General features: G+C 42.6%; 1 protein-coding gene across 1 annotated transcript in view; it reads left to right on the top strand.

The window, feature by feature from the left end:
- The window catches only part of LOC106582203 (receptor tyrosine-protein kinase erbB-4), a gene marked incomplete at its 5' end in the record, with an annotated part of 240,979 nt that overhangs the window by 80,052 nt on the left and 138,997 nt on the right, over window positions 1-21,930 (top strand). The window contains 6 exons of the mRNA XM_045704751.2: window positions 1,996-2,109; window positions 2,955-3,081; window positions 6,687-6,760; window positions 10,684-10,774; window positions 12,652-12,851; window positions 19,642-19,774. Of these exons, the coding sequence (XP_045560707.2) occupies window positions 1,996-2,109; window positions 2,955-3,081; window positions 6,687-6,760; window positions 10,684-10,774; window positions 12,652-12,851; window positions 19,642-19,774 (739 nt within the window). The remainder of the gene's footprint in view (window positions 1-1,995; window positions 2,110-2,954; window positions 3,082-6,686; window positions 6,761-10,683; window positions 10,775-12,651; window positions 12,852-19,641; window positions 19,775-21,930) is intronic.

The raw sequence follows: 21,930 nt of genomic DNA, 5'->3' as shown, positions 1-21,930 counted from the left end.
TTATCTAGCAAGTTTAGCAACTTTGATCATTTTACTTTTGCTTAACTGTCGTTACAAAGTTTGTATGTTTCGACGATGCTATAGCCTACTTGGGGTGTCGAGATAGCCTAGGCCTACTGCTGAAATGCGCTGAATTAATTGAGGAACATGATTGAGCTTAGAATTTACGAACGCCCTGTTACACAATTCACAACGATGTCATCGGTGATCTAAGTTACTCTATCATTACTAAATATCAGTTTCACTTGCTGTGAAATCTTTATATAGTGGCGCAGCAAAACTGGCAATAACGTAGCGACAATCTTATTTTGCGAGAACACTGGCATGGTGACCATATCTTGGTTTTAAACGCAATTTGCTGTGTTCAAATTATTATAATTATGTTTGCTCTGACAAAAACCGTCCCGTGGCTGAACATAGTTGCCTACCTCTGGCCTAGGCCTTGACTCATCATCACTAGCGGAGCAGAGCAGGCTGGTCATTCTCATGAATTACCAAGGGCCTCAGGATATTGATTCATTTCTCAAACCTCTTTTTTTAAAGTCTGAACTTTTTTCCCTGAGGAATGCAGTGAGAAACTTCCTTGATCATCTCTACTTAGCCCCCTCTTCACATCTCCCCTTCATCCTCCCCTTCCTTTAAAGCAGCCATTTCCTCCACTGATTTAAACTGCCTTTCCCTCTTCTCTTCTCTCCTCTCCTCTCCTGGGGCGTGTGCCTGGCACTCTGCTAGGAGCTCTGGCTCCTAACAGGAAGAGAGAGAGAGGGGTGTGCCGCCTCTAATGCAGCCCACTACTGATGAAGGACCACATGGATCAGACTCATTAGGGCACACCGTAGCAAATGTTTTGCAACAACAAAAACAATAATTGTATTATTGGACAAGTTCAGGTAGTCCCTCCTCATTTCAGTCAGATTTTTTTTTTGTTGGTGTTTAGTGATGACCCAGGCTCTTTTATTTCCTGCACTGCCACAAGGACCCCTGAAGAGGTACCTGTAATTTCTGTGTCCACCTCCATGCCTGAGGCTGTGAGAAAAGCAATCATTGGTCCCCTAAACTCTCATTTGATGTGTATTTCTAAACTCCTTCCTCAGTTCAGACTATCAGATATTATACCAGCAGTGCCAAAGCAGTAAAGTAGATATGCTCTCACCTGGAGAGAACAATAAAACAAGATAAAGAGGAAAAGGAACATCTTTAATCACAGGAGTCATCTTCAGGAGCACAGCAGCAGTAGTCACGTTCCACTGCTATTCATTGCCTTCAAGTCTCATAAGGACTTTTATTTACATTAAAGGATATTTGATTTGAACTTTTTTTTCATCATTGCTCATTAAGAAATGCTAGCGGTCATGACTGAATGCAAACGAGAGTTGTCTTGGGGGTGTGGTTTAATGTGGGTGTTTCTTGGGTGTGTCTTTGCTATTCAATCACAACAAACAAGGACAGTAGGTTTGAGTTTAAACATTATTGAAAGCAAGCTGGCAACATTTTTTACCATTCCATTGGTCCTCCTAAGGAGATGTCTCCGCCCGCCCGGGTCACCGGGCCATGTAAAGCAAACTCCCCCAGTCTTTTTCCAGAAAACACGGTGCCACCATGTGTTAATAGGCAAAACAGGATGATTTGTTGACATAATTGTAATTCAAAACAAACCCTCAAGTATGTCATGATGCGATCACTTACCAAACTCTGTTTTGAACAAGACTGACTTTATGACCAAAATTATCCTATTAACACTTTGTAGTCAATTTTGACACTAGAATGAATTATTTTGACTCATATCGATTCCACATAGGCCATTTAAAATTTGAGAAGTTGGTTCTAAGGGGCAGTTGACCTTTAAACCTCCATGGCACACATATCAATACCAGTTCTCATGCAGTCTGTTCTCATGCAACCTGTTCCACAGATTACATCCATAACATGTTTCCCAGTACTACCTTGGAATTGCTCTGACACATACTATTTTTAACTCTATGTTTGCTGTTCCAGATAACTTTGTGGTGGACCACAGCTCCTGTGTGAGGGCTTGTCCCAGCAACAAGATGGAGGTAGAGCAGAACCGCATCAAGATGTGCATCGCCTGCACTGACATCTGTCCTAAAGGTATCCTAATCCTGCACTGACATCTGTCCTAAAGGTATCCTAATCCTGCACTGACATCTGTCCTAAAGGTATCCTAATCCTGCACTGACATCTGTCCTAAAGGTATCCTAATCCTGCACTGACATCTGTCCTAAAGGTATCCTAATCCTGCACTGACATCTGTCCTAAAGGTATCCTAATCCTGCACTGACATCTGTCCTAAAGGTATCCTAATCCTGCACTGACATCTGTCCTAAAGGTATCCTAATCCTGCACTGACATATGTCCTAAAGGTATCCTAATCCTGCACTGCTATCTGTCCTAAAGGTATCCTAATCCTGCACTGACATCTTTCCTAAAGGTATCCTAATCCTGCACTGACATCTGTCCTAAAGGTATCCTAATCCTGCACTGATATCTGTCCTAAAGGTATCCTAATCCTGCACTGAGATCTGTCCTAAAGGTATCCTAATCCTGCACTGACATCTGTCCTAAAGGTATCCTAATCCTGCACTGACATCTGTCCTAAAGGTATCCTAATCCTGCACTGACATCTGTCCTAAAGGTATCCTAATCCTGCACTGTCCTGAACCGTATCCTCCTGTCATTCACATCCAGTTTATTCATCTGGTTGATTGGATGTAGTTGGGGTTGAGCTGTGGTTATGTTGTGGTTGTGCTTGACTATGGCTTACCCACTGCTCCAACCTCTCCAAACTCTGTATATCTTCTTGTGACTGTCTGTTCCATATGAGTGTATGCATGTGTATTTCAAAGTGGTTGGGATAAAGCCAGAACACACATTTCCGTAAAATTTTTGGGAAATATTTGACCAAGTAATCTTCTTCATCTTCTTATCTGTTTTAGCCTGTGACGGTATAGGTACAGCCAGTCTGCAGTCTGCTCAGACTGTGGACTCCAGCAACATAGACAAGTTCACCAACTGTACCAAGATCAATGGAAACCTGGTCTTCCTCATCACTGGCATTAAAGGGTGAGAGCAGAACACACGCACACACGCACACATGCACGCACGCACGCACGCACGCACGCACGCACGCACGCACGCACGCACAGCACACACACACACACACACACACACACACACACACACACACACACACACACACCAGGTGCCTTCTGTTCCCAACCACACAACACACTCTAGGATCAGTGTTCCATATCTCGGCACAAAAGCCATGGCCCTTGTAAAATAAACTGGAAGCTTAATTGCCAAATTGACTGAATTTAAATGGAACTGACCTTTTGTTATTTTAACCTATCCACATTATAATTGGAAGAGGAAGTGTAAACTCTGACATTTTTTGTATTTATTTTCTTTATCTTTATTTTAACAGGGAAAACAGACTGAGACCTGGATCTCTTTTACGGCTGTGCCCTGTGTAAACATGTTGACATGTACAGTTTTAGGCATACAGACAAGAACATTTCAAACATACAAAACAAAGACACAATTCAACAGAAACAATCACAGACAACATCATATTGATCCTCCATAACATTTTTGAAATGGGCAAGGGACACCGGAGTGTCTAACTTAAGTTGGATCTGCAGTTTGTTCCATAAATAAGGTGCAAAGGAACTGAAGGCAGTCCTACCCAACTCTGTGGAGACCGCAGGAGTCTCTAATGTAATCCACATCTGTGATCTGGTTTTAAAATTAGTATATCTAGTGGAAATTAATGATGATATATATGGAGGTAGTTTTAAAAGAAGTGCTTTATAAATAAACAAGAGAGCATGTTGCTCTCGCCTCACAGATAGAGGCCCAACCCACATGTTGATATAGGATACAGTGAGGAGTTTTGTAACTATCACCCGTGATAAACCTGAGTGCACAATGGTAAATAGCATCCAGTGGTTTTAATGTGTTTGCCGATGCATGCATATAGATAATACCACCATAATCTAAAACGGACATAACTGTAGCCTGCACAATTTGTTTTCTATTCACGGAGGACAGACAAGCCCTGTTTCTGTAAAGGAACCCTATCTTGAATTTGAGCTTTTTTCCCAATTCAGTAGCATGTTTTTTAAAAGAAAGCCTATCATCTAACCATAGCCTATTAGAACCCCTAAAAATCTAAGCTGGGGGGGGGGGGGGGGGGGGTGGGGCTAACATGGAATTTAGCTAACATGGAATTGTTTTAAGATGGTCATGCAATGGATCATTTAGCAAATTTGATTTAGAGTTTTAGGACCCCTTTAGGTATCTCAAAAAAATATTAACAAATTATTAGATAAAATATAGATTTTTGCCATTACTACTGTCGTGTCTTTGGCATCATTAAGGGTGAAGACTGTTATTTTATCAAATTAATTCTCTGTAATTATTATTACGTGATTAAACTAATCATGTACATTTAATTAACTAGGAAGTCGGGGCACCACGGAAAATCTTCAGATTACAAAATTATAATTTTCGTAATATAACCTTTCAGATATTTTAATATCTGATCAATTAGTCTTCTATTAATGAATTATTCTTTACCTCACGGCAATCTCATCTGAACATCGTAAATTGTTGGTTATGTACATGAACCCAGCCTTTACTATAAATCATCCATACACCAATTGGCTTAATAATTTATTTTCTAACTAACTAAATAATCACGGAAATACATAAACAAACAAACAGTAGATATATTACTAACAATGATAGGGAAGATCCCCTACTGGGCTAAACTGATAGGACGGCTTGGTGGACAAAGGGAACGGGTTGTGGACTGAGAGAGCTGGATAGACAAAATGGATCACTACACACAGTGGATAATTATATTCATTGAAAGGCTAAACCTTTGCTCGCTCATTCTGGAATAATTGCTATCACTATATTTATGCCATTATGTAGTTGTTGTCTTCTCTGTTGGAATCGTTGGTCAGTTCATCAGAGAGTCTCTGGCTACTCATGGTGGCGGCTCCTGATAGTGTCTGTTGTAATGGATACGTCAGGCATCCATTGTTCTTAGAATAGATGTTTTGGCGGTTGTCGGTATTCGCATCCCAGGTTTACATCATTTCTAGCCGCAGACTAGTAATTAGTATCTAAGATTTGCTCTTATTCTGTAGGGATCAATAGTCTCAGAGTTTAACCATTTCCAGCCGTGTAGCCAATGCTCCACGTGGTATGGTTAGGAATTCAACAACCATTGCAACTTTAGTATACAATGAGGTTTTTGTGGTCTTAACTATTCGCAATCACAGCTCACGCTGTAGGTTAGCTTAGTCTGAAGAGGATTTTCTTAGGGGGGGCTTTTATTCGTAACAGTAGAAGAGGGCCATGTGAAATTCTTTGTTCACTCTGTGGTCTTTCTCTCTTCATGAAAAGGGGAAGAGAGTCTCTGCCAGGAATTTACGACCTGAGATAACAGAACCTGGGTGTAGGAGAGAGTGAGAGAGGGGGAAGCCATGATCTACAACCAGAAAGAGCAACGTCATGACACTACTATAGCCCATAGAATCGCATTGAATAATACATTCATGAATGGCAAGCTCAGGAAATATATATATTTTTGGACATATATTTAACCCTTTATTTTTGTTGGCACAAAGCTACCTCCATACTTCCAATCGTTTGTATGTGTTACACTTGGTTTGTAGCTCTAACTGTTCGGACGCTACTGAAAGAGGTTGGCACATCAGCGTTATTGACTTCAGACAAGTCGTGAATGTAAGCGGATATAACCATCGTGTTTGTGAAACTCTACCCTTTCCATAGAGTGGTCATAATAGTGTGTAGGCCAAACCGTTCGGACGCTACAGACGTTTTCGTGGTCTGACAAACACCTTCCACTGCAGAGGTTGAAGACCGATATTGGCGGACATGGTGGATTGAGACGCAGCCCATGCAAAAAAAACCTGATATCTCTAGCTTAAACTGACTGATTTTTATGGGGTATTTTTTATTATGTTACTCAGATTGACGCATGGGTGGATTACCTAGAAAGGTCACTCCAAACACATTTTTGCTAAGAGCTGCTGTTTAGCTTTTTAAACAAAGGTTAGCCATGAAGTTTGGCTGAAATGTATGTCCAAGTGAAGAAAGTTTACCAGTAGCCAGTGGCACTTGCCACACTGGTAGCCTATTCGCTGGTGCTTTTTCAAAGCCTATGTCAGATACTCCAGTGAGTGTCATTGGCTCCAATGAGTGTAGTTTCCTAACTATTGTACTTAGATACGTAATTCAAAATGTGTTTATTCTGTTGTCGCGGACCCCCTGCAGTACCTCCAGAGGACGTGGACCCCCAGTTGAATAACCCTGCTCTAGACAGCTCACCTCCCTGTAATATGAGAGAAACAGTGGTTATGTGGGTGACTTGACCGCTTTGTGTTTCTATTCCTAATTATTTGTCTCTTTCACTTTGTATCTCCCTCACTTATTCTCTCTGTTTCCTCTCTCTCTCTCTCTCTCTCTCTCTCTCTCTCTCTCTCTCTCTCTCCCCTCTCTCTTTTTCTCTCCCTCCCCCTCTCTCTCGCTCTCTTTCTCTCTCTCGCTCATCTCTCTCTCACCCCTCTCTCTGTCTCTCTCTCTCTCTCTACCATCTCTCTCGCTCTTTCCTCTCCCTCTCTCCCTTACAGGGATGTGTACCACAACATTAAAGCTTTGGATCCAGAGAAGCTGAATGTGTTCCGGACTGTTAGGGAGATCACAGGTGAGAGACATTATAATTGTATTTAATTAACACAGTCAAAAAGTCATAATTATGGCTAAACCCTGTCCATTTCCACAATGCATCTTCTTAAGTCAGTTAAGAACAGAGATCCAATTAAAGTAAATATACATTTCTGATACCATGTCATTCAGTCTTTTCTAATTGTCCTTGGAAAAATATACATTAACTGACCAGGTGAATCCAGGTGAAAGCTATGATCCCTTATTGATGTCACTTGTTAAAATCCACTTCAATCACTGTAGATGAAGGGGAGGATACAGGTTAAAGAAGGATTTTTAAGTCTTTAGACAATCGAGACATGGGATTGTGTATGTGTGCCATTCAGAGGGTGAATGGGCAAGACAAAAGATTTAAGTGCCTTTGAACGGGGTATGGTAGTAGGTGCCAGGCGCACCAGTTTGTGTCAAGAACTGCAATGCTGCTGGGTGGTCCACCACCCAAAGGGCACCCCCCAAAGGGCATCCAGACAGTTTGACACGACTGTGGGAAGCATTGGAGTCAACATGGGCCAGCATCCCTGTGGAACTCTATCAACCTCGTGTAGAGTCCATGCCCTGACAAATTGAGGCTGTTCTGAGGGCAAAAGGGGAAGTGCAACTCAATTTTAGGAAGGTGTTCTTAATGTTTGGTATGCTCTGTGTATATATATATATATATCTCTAAAACATTACACCATACATTATATATATATATATATATATATATAATGTATGGTGTAATGTTTTAGAGAAAGACATGCAGGCCTACTGTAGAAATCCCCCTATCCATACATCTTTAAATTATTCTGTTTTAGTTTGTTTTGCCCTCATCAAATGTGCATGGTGTCTCCTCTCTTACAATTTGACTCAGTATAAAGGGGCCTTGTGTGTGTTTGCTATTTCCCACGAGACACCATACACCAAAGACAAGCTGAAAGAGTATGATGAATTGGGATGAGATGAGGTTCTCTCTATCTCTTCTCCCATGGGGATTTAGAACTCCCAGTTTCACAGCTCTATAGTTTCACACGGAGCATGAAGGGGGGTCCGTAGTGTGTGTGCGTGCATGAGTGCGTGGGTGTGTGAGCATGAATTAATGTAGAGTGAATCCCCCTTCCCCTTTCCCCTTTCTCCTCCCCTCCTTTCCTCCCCTACGGCTGCTCCCCCTCATCCCTTCATTCCTGTGACAGGACGTGAGCTGGTACAGCTAATACGTGCCTCCCAAATGGCACCCCATTCTCTGTAGAGTGCACTACTAAATAGGGAATAGGCTGCCATTTGGGACAGAACCCTGTAGAACCATGGCCAGGCATGCATGGCACCCCTTATCATCCTCCGTCACACACAAACACAGACACATACAGGCATTGATGCACACACACACACTTATACATACACACACATACATACAGGCATTGATGCACACACACGCGTGCACACACACACACACACACACACACACACACACACACCACACACACACACACACACACACACACACACACACACACACACACACACACACACACACACACACACACACACACACACACACCGTCATCCCTTCTGCTTCAACCTAGGGGTTACCATCTCTGAATTGTATAGCTCTCAGATGACAGTCAGTGTAGGAGGCTACCATCTCACCCTACATCTCTTTTCCTGCCAAGTGTTCTTCTAAAACATAGCCCCTTGTTTTTATCTCCTTCCACGAGGTCAGTGCAGGCTTATACAAACAGTACGGTCGGTGGGCCATCCACTGAAGCAATTTAGCATAAGTGAGGTTCCCAGTGCATGGCTTTGACTGTAATCATTGGTGCTTTAAAACTCTTAACCCTTGATCTGGTGCCTGTGGCCCTCCTCTCTGTAAGGCAATACTGGGTAATTTGTCTTTCGCATGGATGCACCAGTAATGTGGCACTCAGTGAACCTAAACCCCCACTCTACTCTACTCTAGAAGCTCTAGCATGCTTGGCTACTGACTCCATCCTCTCAGCAGTTGTTTACTGCCCACAGGGGGTTAGAGAGAGAGAGAGAGGAAAATAGATATAAAGAGAGAGAAGAGTAAGAGAAAGAGGGAGGGAGAGAGAATAAGCTGAGGAGATATACAGTAGAATATAGAATATGGAGAACACCCACATCTAGACCAGAACTTCCTGTACAGTATAGCACCTTTAAATAGATATGCTGAGTGTTTTACCTGTTGACAAATGGCTAGCGGTTAAGAGCGTTGAGCCAGTAACCAAAGGTCACCCGAGCTGGCAAGGTGGAAAAATCTGCCGTTCTGCCCTTGAGCAAGGCAGTAAACCCCCAACAACACCTGCTCCCTGGGCACTGATGATGTGGACGTTGATTAAAGCCCCCCCCCCCCCCCCGCACCTCTCTGATTGGGTTAAATGCGGAAGACACATTTCGGTTGACTGCATTCAATTGTGCAACTGACTAGATATCTCCTTTCCCTTCCCTATTGCTGCTGTTTGTCTAAAGCTATTAGCCCAGGAAGGCAGGCAGGTACTTGTTAGCACCATTAGTAAGATGAAGTGATGAAGTGCCCTGCCCACCTCTCCACCTCTCCTATCTCTCCTACTCTCCACCTCTTTTCCCTAGCTCTCCTTCCCACCTCTCATCTCCCCATCTCCCACCTCTCCTCTCTAAGAAAAACAAACATATGCCTCTTGAGGAAAGACCATCAGACAGATAGAGAGAGGGAGAGAGAAAGAAAGAAAGAAAGAAAGAAAGAAAGAAAGAAAGAAAGAGACAGAGAGAGAATTAATGAGTGAGTGAAAGAGAGAGGTGAGAGAGGCTTGCCATTGCTTCCTGCAATTTTGTCATTAAGGCAATTACTGTCATCAGACACTAGCTCTAACGACTCAGATAGGAGTTAATCGTTGCCATTTTATATTGGAGGTTGCATTCAAGAATGCTAATGGCATAGAAAGCAGGTTGTGATGCATTTCATTCATATAAATTTGATTAAGGTTCAACTTATAATCGGTTAGTCTGATGTATAGTAATTATAGATTACTTTAGTCGCATCTGGCACTGAGCTAGATAGGCCCATTGTCTGCGTCCGAAATGACACCTTATTCCCTAGATAGTGCATTTCCTTTGACCAAAGCCCAATGGTCCCTGGTCAAAAGTAGTGTGCGTTATAGTAAATAGGGTACCATTTCAGAAGCAGCCAGTAGCTCACCCAGGAGAGAAACAGGACTGATGCCGGTAGAATGATGAAGGCAGACTTGAAGGTTATCTGTCTCTTGTAAACAAGTTATAAACAAGGTTCTTTTAGTAACTCATCTCACATAATCAGAATGGGAGATGCATTAATCAGGGATATGAACACATGCTGATATGAGCCTCATACCTTTCATTAGATCCTCTCATATCCCTTACCAATGTAATGAATTTGTTTAAAGCCAATCAAAATATCAGTTATGGAACTATTATGAAATGTATCCCTGGGAATATGCTACCGTCTGGAGTTTTCAATGTTAAAGTAATTTGGGTATTTTGTGTTGTCCTTGGTCCTCATAACTTCCTAGCCTGTTTCCTGTCTTCTATCGCCTCTTCTCACATCTCCTCTCCTTTTCTCTTCTCTCCTCCTCTCTTCATCTGTCCATTCTGTTTGTCCTCTACTGGCTGGAATGAGATTTCACCCCTCATCTCTAAATATTTAATTTATTGAATCCCTTAAATGTTCTAAATGATCCATGGTCATCAGCTCAGCAATTCATTCAACCTGCTAAATGATTTAACGCCCAGAGGCAGATACAGGAAATGCAAAAATATGTACAGTATATATCTTCATGGTCATATATTTGACATGTTTAACTAATGTGAGTTAGGAATTTATGTGGATCTGGTAATACATCACAGATATATGATGTAATTTGATTGGCTGTGATGTGATTGGTTCTGTGCCTGTAGGTTTCCTGAACATCCAGTCGTGGCCAGAAAACATGACAGACCTGAGTGTCTTCTCCAATCTGGCAACCATAGGAGGCAGAGCTCTCTACAGGTAAAAACCTATAGTACATTACTACACACATTACTACAGTATATTAGTACAGTACATTAATACAGTACATTAATACAGTATATTAGTATAGTACATTACTACAGTATAGACCTGAGGATCTGGCAACCATAGGATGGAGAGCACTGAACAGGTAGGTCTGGAGCACGGAGCCCTGGGGAACACCTCTCACACGTACTCTACAGTACATCATTATTGTACCATACTTTGAGGTGTGTTAAGAATGTTGCACTATTTTAACAGGAGCTAGTGATTTACCATTAGGTTGTGTACAGTCAGTCTGGCATATAAGAATGGCTGTAATGTTGTTCCTTTGAGATCCCATCAGAACAACCCCATAGCTAGCCAACTGGGTATATATAGTCAGCTAATGTGATAGACGGAATGTCGTCACAATTGATCATGTAACATGCCAGAGCTTCCCCATGACTCCCACGCCTGCACACACACACACACACACACACACATAGATCTGGTTCCCACGGCTGTACACTCTCATTACCCTGATCTGTTAGCACTATGACAGCCATTATCCATTGCCATACATGCAGGCAGACCCTAAGCTCAGAACGTCAATGACACATGTATGCAGATACACATGCACACACACACACGCACACACACACAGATACATAGATACCCCATGGGAACACTACACTATAATCAAATCAAATTGTATTGGTCACATACACATATTTATCAGATGTCATTGCGGGTGTAGCAAAATGCTTGTGTTCCTAGTTCCAACAGTGCATTAATATCTAACAATTCACAACAATACACACAAATCTAAAGTAAAATAATGGAATTAAGAACTAAATATTAGGACGAGCAACGTCGGAGTGGCATTGACTAAAATACAGTAGAATGGAATACAGTATATACATATGAAATGAGTAAAGCCGTATGTAAACATTATTAAAGTGACTAGTGTTCCAGAGTACAGCAGTCACTTTAATAACGTTTACAGCAGTGGAGAGACTGCAAGTCCATCACTGCAGATTCCCAGTGAGTTGAGAACCATTAGGAAAGGTGATGATTTGCTTTGGTGACATTAACTAACTAGCTACCAGTTTCTTTTCAAGATATTACTGCCGTTAACGTCATTATACGCTATTAGAGCTTCCAGTAGACATAGCAGCACATGTTATCAAGCAGAGAGAGTGGGTGTGATAGTGACATGTTAACAATTTCAAGTAAACATACACACACACATACACACTCACACACACATCGTGGCCTATCACTAAGTGGAGAGCTGTATTCTTGTTAGTCTGAGTGCCTCTGTACACTCCCTACTCCCTCTCTTCAAGGCTCTTTCTGGGACTTAAAGACCCTTTCAGAGAGAAAGAGAGAGAGAAGAGAGAGAGAGGTAGAGTGCCTATGGTACTCTATCTGTAGGAGCATGCTGTACGCATCACAGGGATTGGAGACGCTGTCAAAGATCACTGTTTTGCTTTGTAAAGATTTACAGAGCCGTGTCAGTTGGTTTGCTGACAGCCTAACACACTCTCCACTCTCCATGCAGGAATAACATCATCTGTGTATCTCTTTTCTTATTACCTGCCTGTCTTAATGTTCTCTCTCAGACCTTTCTTTTTCCATCTCCACCTTATTCTGTCTGTTTCTCTTTCTTTCTCCTCACCCCTTTCTGTCTGTCTCACTCTCTGTCTGGTCTTTTTCATCTTCTTTCACCCTTGTTTACTCCTCCTCCATCTTACCTCTCACACCATTCTCTTTCTCTAACGCCTCTCTCTCTCGCCCCCCTTCCTCCATCTTCCCTCTCTCCCCTACCCCCTACCCCCTTTCCCCTCTCCTCTCCCCCTTTCTCCCCTTCCATCCTCTCTCTCCTCTCCCAGTGGTATCTCTTTCCTAGTGTTGAAGCAGCAGTGGATCTCATCCCTCCAGCTCCAGTCCCTGAATGAGATCAGTGCTGGTAACGTGTACATCACCAATAACAGTCAGCTGTGCTACTACAACACTGTCAACTGGACCGGCCTGTTCAGAGCCAACAACCAGAAGGTCCTCATACGCAACAACAGAGACCCTAAAGAGTGCAGTGAGTGTCACACACACACACACACACACACACACACACACACACACACACACACACACACACACACACACACACACACACACACACACACACACACACACACACACACACACACACACACACACACACACACACACACGCTTACACACACACAATCACACACACACACACACACACACACACACACACACACACACACACACACACACACACACACACACACACACACACACACACACACACACACACACACACACACACACATATAGGTACACACTCATGCACGTACACACATACAAACACATGCCCACACAAATGCACGCACACAAGCCTGTGTATACACAATCATACACACACACTCAACTAATTTCAGTCCTAACCCAACTTAGATCTGGACACTGTTTCTGATACTGTTTGTCAACATTGTACAGTCATATCTTCTTAAATACAATGTAAAGAGCTACAATTATGATAGAGTGTGGTGCAATTGGACTCACGAGAGAATTCAGTTACCACTGGTTCCTCTCCTACTAATATCTCAGTCTTAGGCATTCATGTCTTATAATAATCAGTTACCACTGGTTCCTCTCCTACTAATATCTCAGTCTTAGGCATTCATGTATTATAATAATCAGTTACCACTGGTTCCTCTCCTACTAATATCTCAGTCTTAGGCATTCATGTATTATAATAATCAGTTACCACTGGTTCCTCTCCTACTAATATCTCAGTCTTAGGCATTCATGTATTATAATAATCAGTTACCACTGGTTCCTCTCCTACTAATATCTCAGCCTTAGGCATTCATGTATTATGGTAATCAGTTACCACTGGTTCCTCTCCTACTAATATCTCAGTCTTAGGCATTCATGTATTATAATAATCAGTTACCACTGGTTCCTCTCCTACTAATATCTCAGCCTTAGGCATTCATGTATTATAATAATCAGTTACCACTGGTTCCTCTCCTACTAATATCTCAGCCTTAGGCATTCATGTATTATAATAATCAGTTACCACTGGTTCCTCTCCTACTAATATCTCAGCCTTAGGCATTCATGTATTATAATAATCAGTTACCACTGGTTCCTCTCCTACTAATATCTCAGCCTTAGGCATTCATGTATTATGGTAATCAGTTACCACTGGTTCCTCTCCTACTAATATCTCAGCCTTAGGCATTCATGTATTAATGTAAATCAGTTACAGGTAGTGGTTAGAGCATTGGGCCAGTAACCGGAAGGTTGCTGGATCGAATCCCCGAGCTGGGTTAAATGCGGAAGACACATTTCAGTTGAATACAGGTATCTCTCTTCTCCTCACCTCTCTTCTCCTCAGTCATCTTCCCCTCTTCTACTCTTCTCCTCACTCCTCTTCTCCTCACTCCTCTTCTCTTCTACTCACTCCTCTTCCCCTCTTCTACTCTTCTCCTCACTCCTCTTCTCCTCACTCCCCTTTTCTTCTCCTCACTCCTCTTCTCCTCTTCCCCTCTTCTCCTCACTCCTCTTCTCCTCACTCCTCTTCCCCTCTTCTCCTCACTCCTCTTCTCCTCACTCCTCTTCTCCTCTTCTCCGCTTCTCCTCACTCCTCTTCTCCTCACTCCTCTTCTCCTCTTCTCCTCTCTCCTCTTCTCCTCACTCCTCTTCTCCTCTCTCCTCTTCTCCTCACTCCTCTTCTCCTCTTCTCCTCTTCTCCTCTTCTCCTCACTCCTCTTCTCCTCTTCTCCTCATTCCTCTTCTCCTCTCTCCTCTTCTCCTCACTCCTCTTCTCTCTCCTCTTCTCCTCACTCCTCTTCTCCTCTTCTCCTCACTCCACTTCTCCTCACTCCTCACTCCTCTTCTCCTCTTCTCCTCACTCCTCTTCTCCACACTCCTCTTCTCCTCTTCTCCTCTTCTCCTCACTCCTCACTCCTCTTCTCCTCACTCCTCACTCCCCTTCTCCTTTTCTCCACTTCTCCTCACTCCTCACTCCTCTTCTCCTCACTCCTCACTCCTCTTCCCTTCTACTCTTCTCCTCACTCCTCTTCTCCTCTTCCCCTCTTCTCCTCTCTCCTCACTCCTCTTCTCACTCCTCACTCCTCTTCTCATTCCTCTTCTCCTCTTCTCCTCTTCCTCTATTCTCTTCTTCCCCACTTCTCCTCTTCCTCCTCTCTCCTCTTCCCTGCTTCTCCCTTTCTTCTCTTCCCTCCTCAACAGTCTTCAGGTGTCACACACCCTTAGCTGGCTGACTTTGAGAAGTTGGACTGTGTCTATGAGTCAGACAGTTCTCCTTCACTGTGTGTGTGTGTGTGTGTGTGTGTGTATGTGTGTGTGTGTGTGTGCGCGCGCGCGTGTGCAGGCGTGTTCCTGTGTATTTGTGTGTTTGTGCATGCTTGTGTGTGTGTGTGTGTGTGTGTTACCCTAGCCATAGCACAAGGTGGAAAGACAGGCTCTACCCCCCAGCTGCTACCTCCCTACTCATTAGGGTTTCTATGCAGGCTGTGTAGTCAACTTTCTTTGATATAGAGAAGAAAATAGAAACGGTAGCTTCGTGAAGTGTTCACCATGCACACTCACTTTAATTACTACTTAGCTTACGGCCCTAATCCATACATAATGCACTACTTTAAGATGTACACTATAGTAATACAGTACACTATTCTAAGTAGAGCATTTTCTATGTAGGGAATGGAGCGCCATTTGGGATGCATCTTTTCATCCACATGTTTAGACCTCGTCTTGTCTTTATCCCTGAAAAACAGGGATGAAATCAAATGGACCTGTGGTTCTTTCTTCTTCCTTTCCCTCCTTTTCTCCTTATTTTTCATTCAGAAGTAGGATGTTGTGATGCATGATGGGTATTGTCTTCCGTTAACGTCGGCCCATTGTTGGAAGCCCTCTCTCGGCTCTGGTTACTTGGCTTGTTTGACAGTCCCCTCCGGCGTCTCCGCGTTTCCCTGAAGACGGACCTGGCTCAGCGTTTGACGTCAATAGAGTCCAAACTGTGTGTTTTCAATGGGAGTCAGAAACTTTGATGTCAGCATCTTTTTGATCCCATTGCGTACTGTATCGTTACAACTCTCTGTGTCTCTATGTGTCTCTCTCTCTCTCTCTCTCTCTCTCTCTCTGTCTCTCTCTGTCTCTCTCTCTCTCTGTCTCTCTCTCTCTGTCTCTCTCTCTCTCTCTCTGTCTCTCTCTCTCTCTCTCTCTGTCTCTCTCTCTCTCTCTCTGTCTCTCTCTCTCTGTCTCTCTGTCTCTCTCTCTCTCTGTCTCTCTATCTCGCTCTGTCTCTCTCGCTCTCTCTCTCTCTCTCTCTCTCTCTCTCTGTCTCTCTCTCTCTGTCTCTCTCGCTCTCTCTGTCTCTCTCTCTCTGTCTCTCCCTCTCTCTCTCTGTCTCTCTCTCTCTCTCTGTCTCTCTCTCTCTATCTCTCTCTCTGTCTCTCTCGCTCTCTCTGTCTCTCTCTGTCTCTCTCTCTCTGGTTGCCTACGTCTTTGAAGCACAAAGTGAAGCACTGGAACAGAGATGCTTATGTTTCACACGGATCTTTCATGCCCTCTATTTTTTTTCTCTCTCTCTCTCTCCCCTTCTCCCCCTCCTCTCTCTCGCGCATTTTCACATTTCTTTAGCATTCTGGACATGACACCAAAACACAGAATGCCCCCTGACTTACATTTGGCCTGAACCTCAAAGTCAGGGTGGAATGATTGTGACTGTAGCTCTGCGGGCTCTGTCTCTGCTGCCCAACAAATACATGCAGTCTCTTTATGCTTCTCCGGTGGGAGGGGAAGCCAGTACCGTGCCAGTGGCAGGGCAGAGCAGAGGGGTGCAGTGCTGAACTAGGCCAGGCCAGACAGCCTGTTGCTCTCTGTTGCTATAGACCTGCCAGACACCTCATTCGGCCGCAAGGGGAATGGAAATCACTTCTGACATTTTGGCTACATCCCAAATGGTACCATATTCGCTATGTAGTGCACTACTTTTGACCATTGTGCATAGGTCCCTGGTCAAAAGTAGTGCACTGTATTGGGAATAGGGTGCCATGTGAGACACAACCGTTGCATGAGATAGTAGCCCCGCAGACCCTCAATGTTCTCACAATGTTGTGTACAATGTTGGCTAACAATCTTAGAACCTAGAAACTAATCTGGAGTGTGGGCTGGCCAGCTCTTCCATTTGAACTGTCTGTCACAATAGCACCAACCATATATAAACGGAGCTGAAGCGGGACCTCACTCCTGGTATTATTATGCACAGAGAGTAGGCTACTCATGCTGCAGTGGTATGGCATCCGTCCTCTCATATCAGTTGAGTACAGAGATCCTATTTCCTGCACAGAGGGACGGTTGGACTTAAAGCCCTCTCTCTCTTGTTTCCTTCATCATTGTATTTGCCAGCATTTGCTGATGCTGAAAATAGATGATAGGGTTAAGGGCAAATTTTCCACTTTCTGTCTTTCATTTCCCCCCTTTTGTTTCCCCTTGTCTTATTGTTCATCATCAGTGTTAGCTTGTACATCCAGGTGTTCTTCAAGCTACTTTAGTGCCCCGTCACTGTTTGGTCAGCACTATTATAATGGAAGAACACAGCTACAGCTGGGTCCACATTCAGCTCCACGGTGTGTCTCCTCTCACAGACGTGTGTTGGGCATGTTTCTCCCTCTCTACAGTAGTTCTGCTTTGTTAGATACGTGCTCTAAATTCACTATGCACTTCTAACAAAGGGCTTTGATATAGATCTCCATGGTGGGTCTGGCTGCCATTACCTGTTCCAGATGACAGACAGTCCAGTCTAGACAATGAGCATTTGACCATGGATCCACTCTCCCTCAGATGGACAGAGAGGAGGACAGAGAGTTGAAACCACTGTTTTACTGACTGGCCTTATATGAACACACACTCTATTGATTGGTTCAGCCAACTGCTGGGTTGCAAGCTTTAAAGCAAGGTTGGGTTATTGGTGCTGGGTTATTGGTGCTGGGTTATTGAGATATGAGGGCGGCAGGTAGCCTAGCGGTTAAGACCGTTGGGCCAGTAATGGAAAGGTTACTGGTTTGAATGCCCAAGCCAACTAAGTGAGAAGTGTGTAAATGTGCCCTTGAGTAAGGCACTTAACCCTATTTGCTCCTGTAAGTCGCTCTAAATAAGAGCGTCTGGTAAATTACTAACATGTAAAAAAAGGCCTTCTAGCCTTCTTTAGAGCTTAACCTCTTGGGGCTAGGTGGGACGCTAGCGTGCCACCCGTGGTGCACTCCATCAACAGCAGGTGCATTTCAAGAGCGGCAAATTTGAATCCAAATAAATGTCAAAATTCAAATTTTTCAAAAATACAACTATTTTACACCATTTGAAAGATAAACATCTCCTTAATCTAACCACGTTTTACGATTTCAAAAAGGTTTTACGGCGAAAGCATAAATTTAGAGTATGTTAGGACAGTACATTTACAAGAGTTGTGTGTAATGTTTTGTCAAGTCAAAGACAGGGTCACCAAAACCATAAAACCAGCTAAAATGATGCACTAACCTTTTACAATCTCCATCAGATGACACTCCTAGGACATTATGTTAGACAATGCATGCATTTTTAGTTCTATCAAGTTCATATTTATATCCAAAAACAGCATTTTACTATGGCATTGATGTTGAGGAAATCGTTTCCCTCCAATAACCGGCAGTCAAGTCAGCACCACAAATTAAATAATTAAAATTAGAAAACATTGGTAAAATATTATATTGTCATTTAAAGAATTATAGATTTACATCTCTTGAACGCAATCAACTTGCCAGATTTAAAAATAACCTTACTGGGAAATCACACTTTGCAATAATCTGAGCACTGCGCCCAGAAAAATACGCGTTGCGATACAGACTAGACGTCATGTTGGGGAGATCTAAAATCGAAAATACTATGTAAATAATCCATTACCTTTGATTCTCTTCATCAGATGTCACTTCCAGGTATCACAGGTCCATAACGAATGTAGTTTTGTTCAAAAAAGCTCATCATTTATGTCCAAAAATCTCCGTCTCGTTAGCACATGATGTAAGCCAGCCGGACTTCTCGTCATGAACGAGGGGAAAAAATATATTTCCGTTCGTTCAAACATGTCAAACGTTGTATAGCATAAATCATTAGGGCCTTTTTTAACCAGAACATGAATAATATTCAAGGTGGACGAATGCATACTCTTTTATAACGTATTGGAACGAGGGTACCCAACATGAACTAGCGCGCCAGGTGTCTAATGGGACATCATCGTTCCATGGCTCTTGTTCGGTCAGATCTCCCTCCAGAAGACTCAAAACACTTTGTAAAGGCTGGTGACATCTAGTGGAAGCAATAGGAAGTGCCAAAATATTCCTAAACCCCTGTGTTTTTCAATGGGATAGGTTTAAAGTCAATACAACACATCAGGTATCCACTTCCTGTCAGAAAATGTCTCAGGGTTTTGCCTGCCAAATGAGTTCTGTTATACTCACAGACACCATTCAAACAGTTTTGGAAACTTTAGAGTGTTTTCTATCCATATATAATAAGTATATGCATATTCTAGTTACTGGGTAGGATTAGTAACCAGATTAAATCGGGTACATTTTTTTTATCCAGACGTGCAAATGCTGCCCCCTAGACCCAACAGGTTAAGTAATTTCACCACTTTTGGTAGCCAATGGCTCCAACAATATCATTTCAGATAAAGTCAAGCATTTATAAATACTATCAGTGTCCAGTACCTAACCCTGTCATGCTACTGTGGATGGTGTTTGACCTTCTGTCTGACCCCTAACCCTAACCTGTATTCTTGTGTTTCTCAGCTACTGAGCAGATGGTGTGTGACCCTCTGTGTTCGGACGCTGGCTGCTGGGGGCCGGGACCAGACCAGTGCCTGTCCTGTCGCTACTTTAGTAGGGGACGCATCTGTGTGGACACCTGCAATCTCTATGAAGGGTGAGTTACAGATGACAGTTTCACACAATGAGAGATACTATAGACTCTTGACAGTATAACACAATGACATTATGACAGTATCACTCTCAATATGCATGAAGATAAAGGCAAATACAGCTGTCAAACTAACAAACCTTTAACTTTTATCTCATTCTAAGTTACGACTTCTTTTGATGGCTTCTAGATCTGAATTGTTTTGATCTAGTGATTTTTTTCAGTACACTCTCAGAAATAAAGGTTTATATTTGTTCCTAAAGGGTTACAGCCACTTGTCACTGGGGTGAGACAGTTCATAACTCAGATAGTACCATTCTCCACAGGTACAAAACCAGGCTTTTTCTTTTATATATAGTACCACCACAGTGACAAAGCCATTAATTCCATGTACTGAATATAGCACAATTGAACAGTTAAACTTGTACAACACTTCCATTCACGGATGGGCAAAAATAAAAATGAAAGCCACGCCCCCACTAAGCCACACCTCCAATATAATTTTCCTGTGTGCCTTGCCTTTTTGAGTGAATTGTGATAGTGTGTTAGTGACAGAGACATGGTTGTTGAATTCATTCATGTTCAGTTCTTTGGCCTTGACCAAGTGAGTTACTAGACGTATATTATCATTAAAATTAAACTCTTTATGACCACACATATAGTATAAGGCCTTATTTTTAGGCCTAGCTTTACCCTAATACTGTGGCCTGAAACTCATGGTTTACAGGCCATATCAGGCCTGCAAGTAGGCTTGAAAAATTCCAATAATATTCCCAAAATTCCCAGATTTTCAAAAAACCTGGTTAAAGCATGTCCTGCATATTTCCTCCAATTTCCAGGAATCTTTCAATCGAGATTTCTGGAAAACCTGGGACAGTTACAAGAATTCTGCAACCCAAGTAACATTACGCTGGCTTGCAAAGTGATTTGTACTTCCTATTGGAATCCAGCCAGAGTTAGGATATCCAAAAGATATAATTGTATTAACCCGCAACCTGCATTTATAATGACTGTAAGTGTTAGGAACATTGTGAGAAGACTACCTAAGCCATTTAAACTAGAACAACCATTTCAGTAATGGGTGCAAAAAATCTAACTAACTGATTTTATTAGTTAAATGTATGTTATCATTGTGTAGCATATGATTAATCAATCAATGTACATGCAAAAACACAGATATTCAAAAAAAATTACAAAACAATCTACCTGCGGTAGAGCATGCTGGGCAATATGATGATAATAATAGTGATGGTACAAATGTTGTCTTTTTAAGGTACCACACCAGTGACAAAGCCAATAGTTCCTTTTAGGTGGCAAAAATTCATCATTGTACCTTATGGTGGGTATTGAAGGTACACAAAATATGGGAAACAGAAATGTACCTTCACGTTTTACCCCTATTTTTGAGAACGAGAGTGTGATGATTGTACCTTAATATTCAAAATATGGGGTACAGAAATGTACCATTATACTCTTTATCTACACATGTACCCTAAAAGGTAGCGAACAGTACCATGTGAGATCATTATGTGTACATCTGATCTTTTGTACCCTAGGGAATAATACCATACCCTTATTTCTAAGAGTAGTACTATGTATCTCTGCATGTATTACCTGCTCCACAGACTACTGAGTGTAAAATATAACAACTGTCTGTGCAGACACCAGTCTCTTCCCTTTTTCATTCTGATAACTGGAGAAAACATTGTGTAAACACAATCTAAAGGCTCAGGAGAATGACAGAAAAATACTGCAAGAATGGACTTAAATGTCAGAGAAAAATAGATGAGGTTGCGTCCCAAATGGCATCCTATTCCCATATAGTGCACTCATTTTGACCTGAGCGCTATGGGCCCTGGTCAAAAGTAGTGCACTTTATAATGATTAGGGTGCCATTTGGGACGCAACAGAGACAAGGACAGGTCAAACACAGCACAGAGAACTTCATACAAGAAGGATAAACCCCCGCAACAATACACTCCAGTGAGTGAATAACAGGGGAAATAAGATGGTTGTTCTGATCTGTTGCAGTGTGGATTTACAGAGTACGGATGTTACAATATGTGAGACAGAAACACACACGCACGCACGCACGCACACACACACACACACACACACACACACACACACACACAGGAGTGTACTTACTGTGAGTAGGAGCA

Source organism: Salmo salar, chromosome 21 (assembly GCF_965601325.2).
Source record: "Salmo salar chromosome 21, fSalSal1, whole genome shotgun sequence".
NCBI classification, from domain to species: Eukaryota; Metazoa; Chordata; class Actinopteri; order Salmoniformes; family Salmonidae; genus Salmo; species Salmo salar.
Note: the sequence above shows the minus strand (reverse complement) of the source record. Positions and strands in the feature narration are given on the sequence as shown.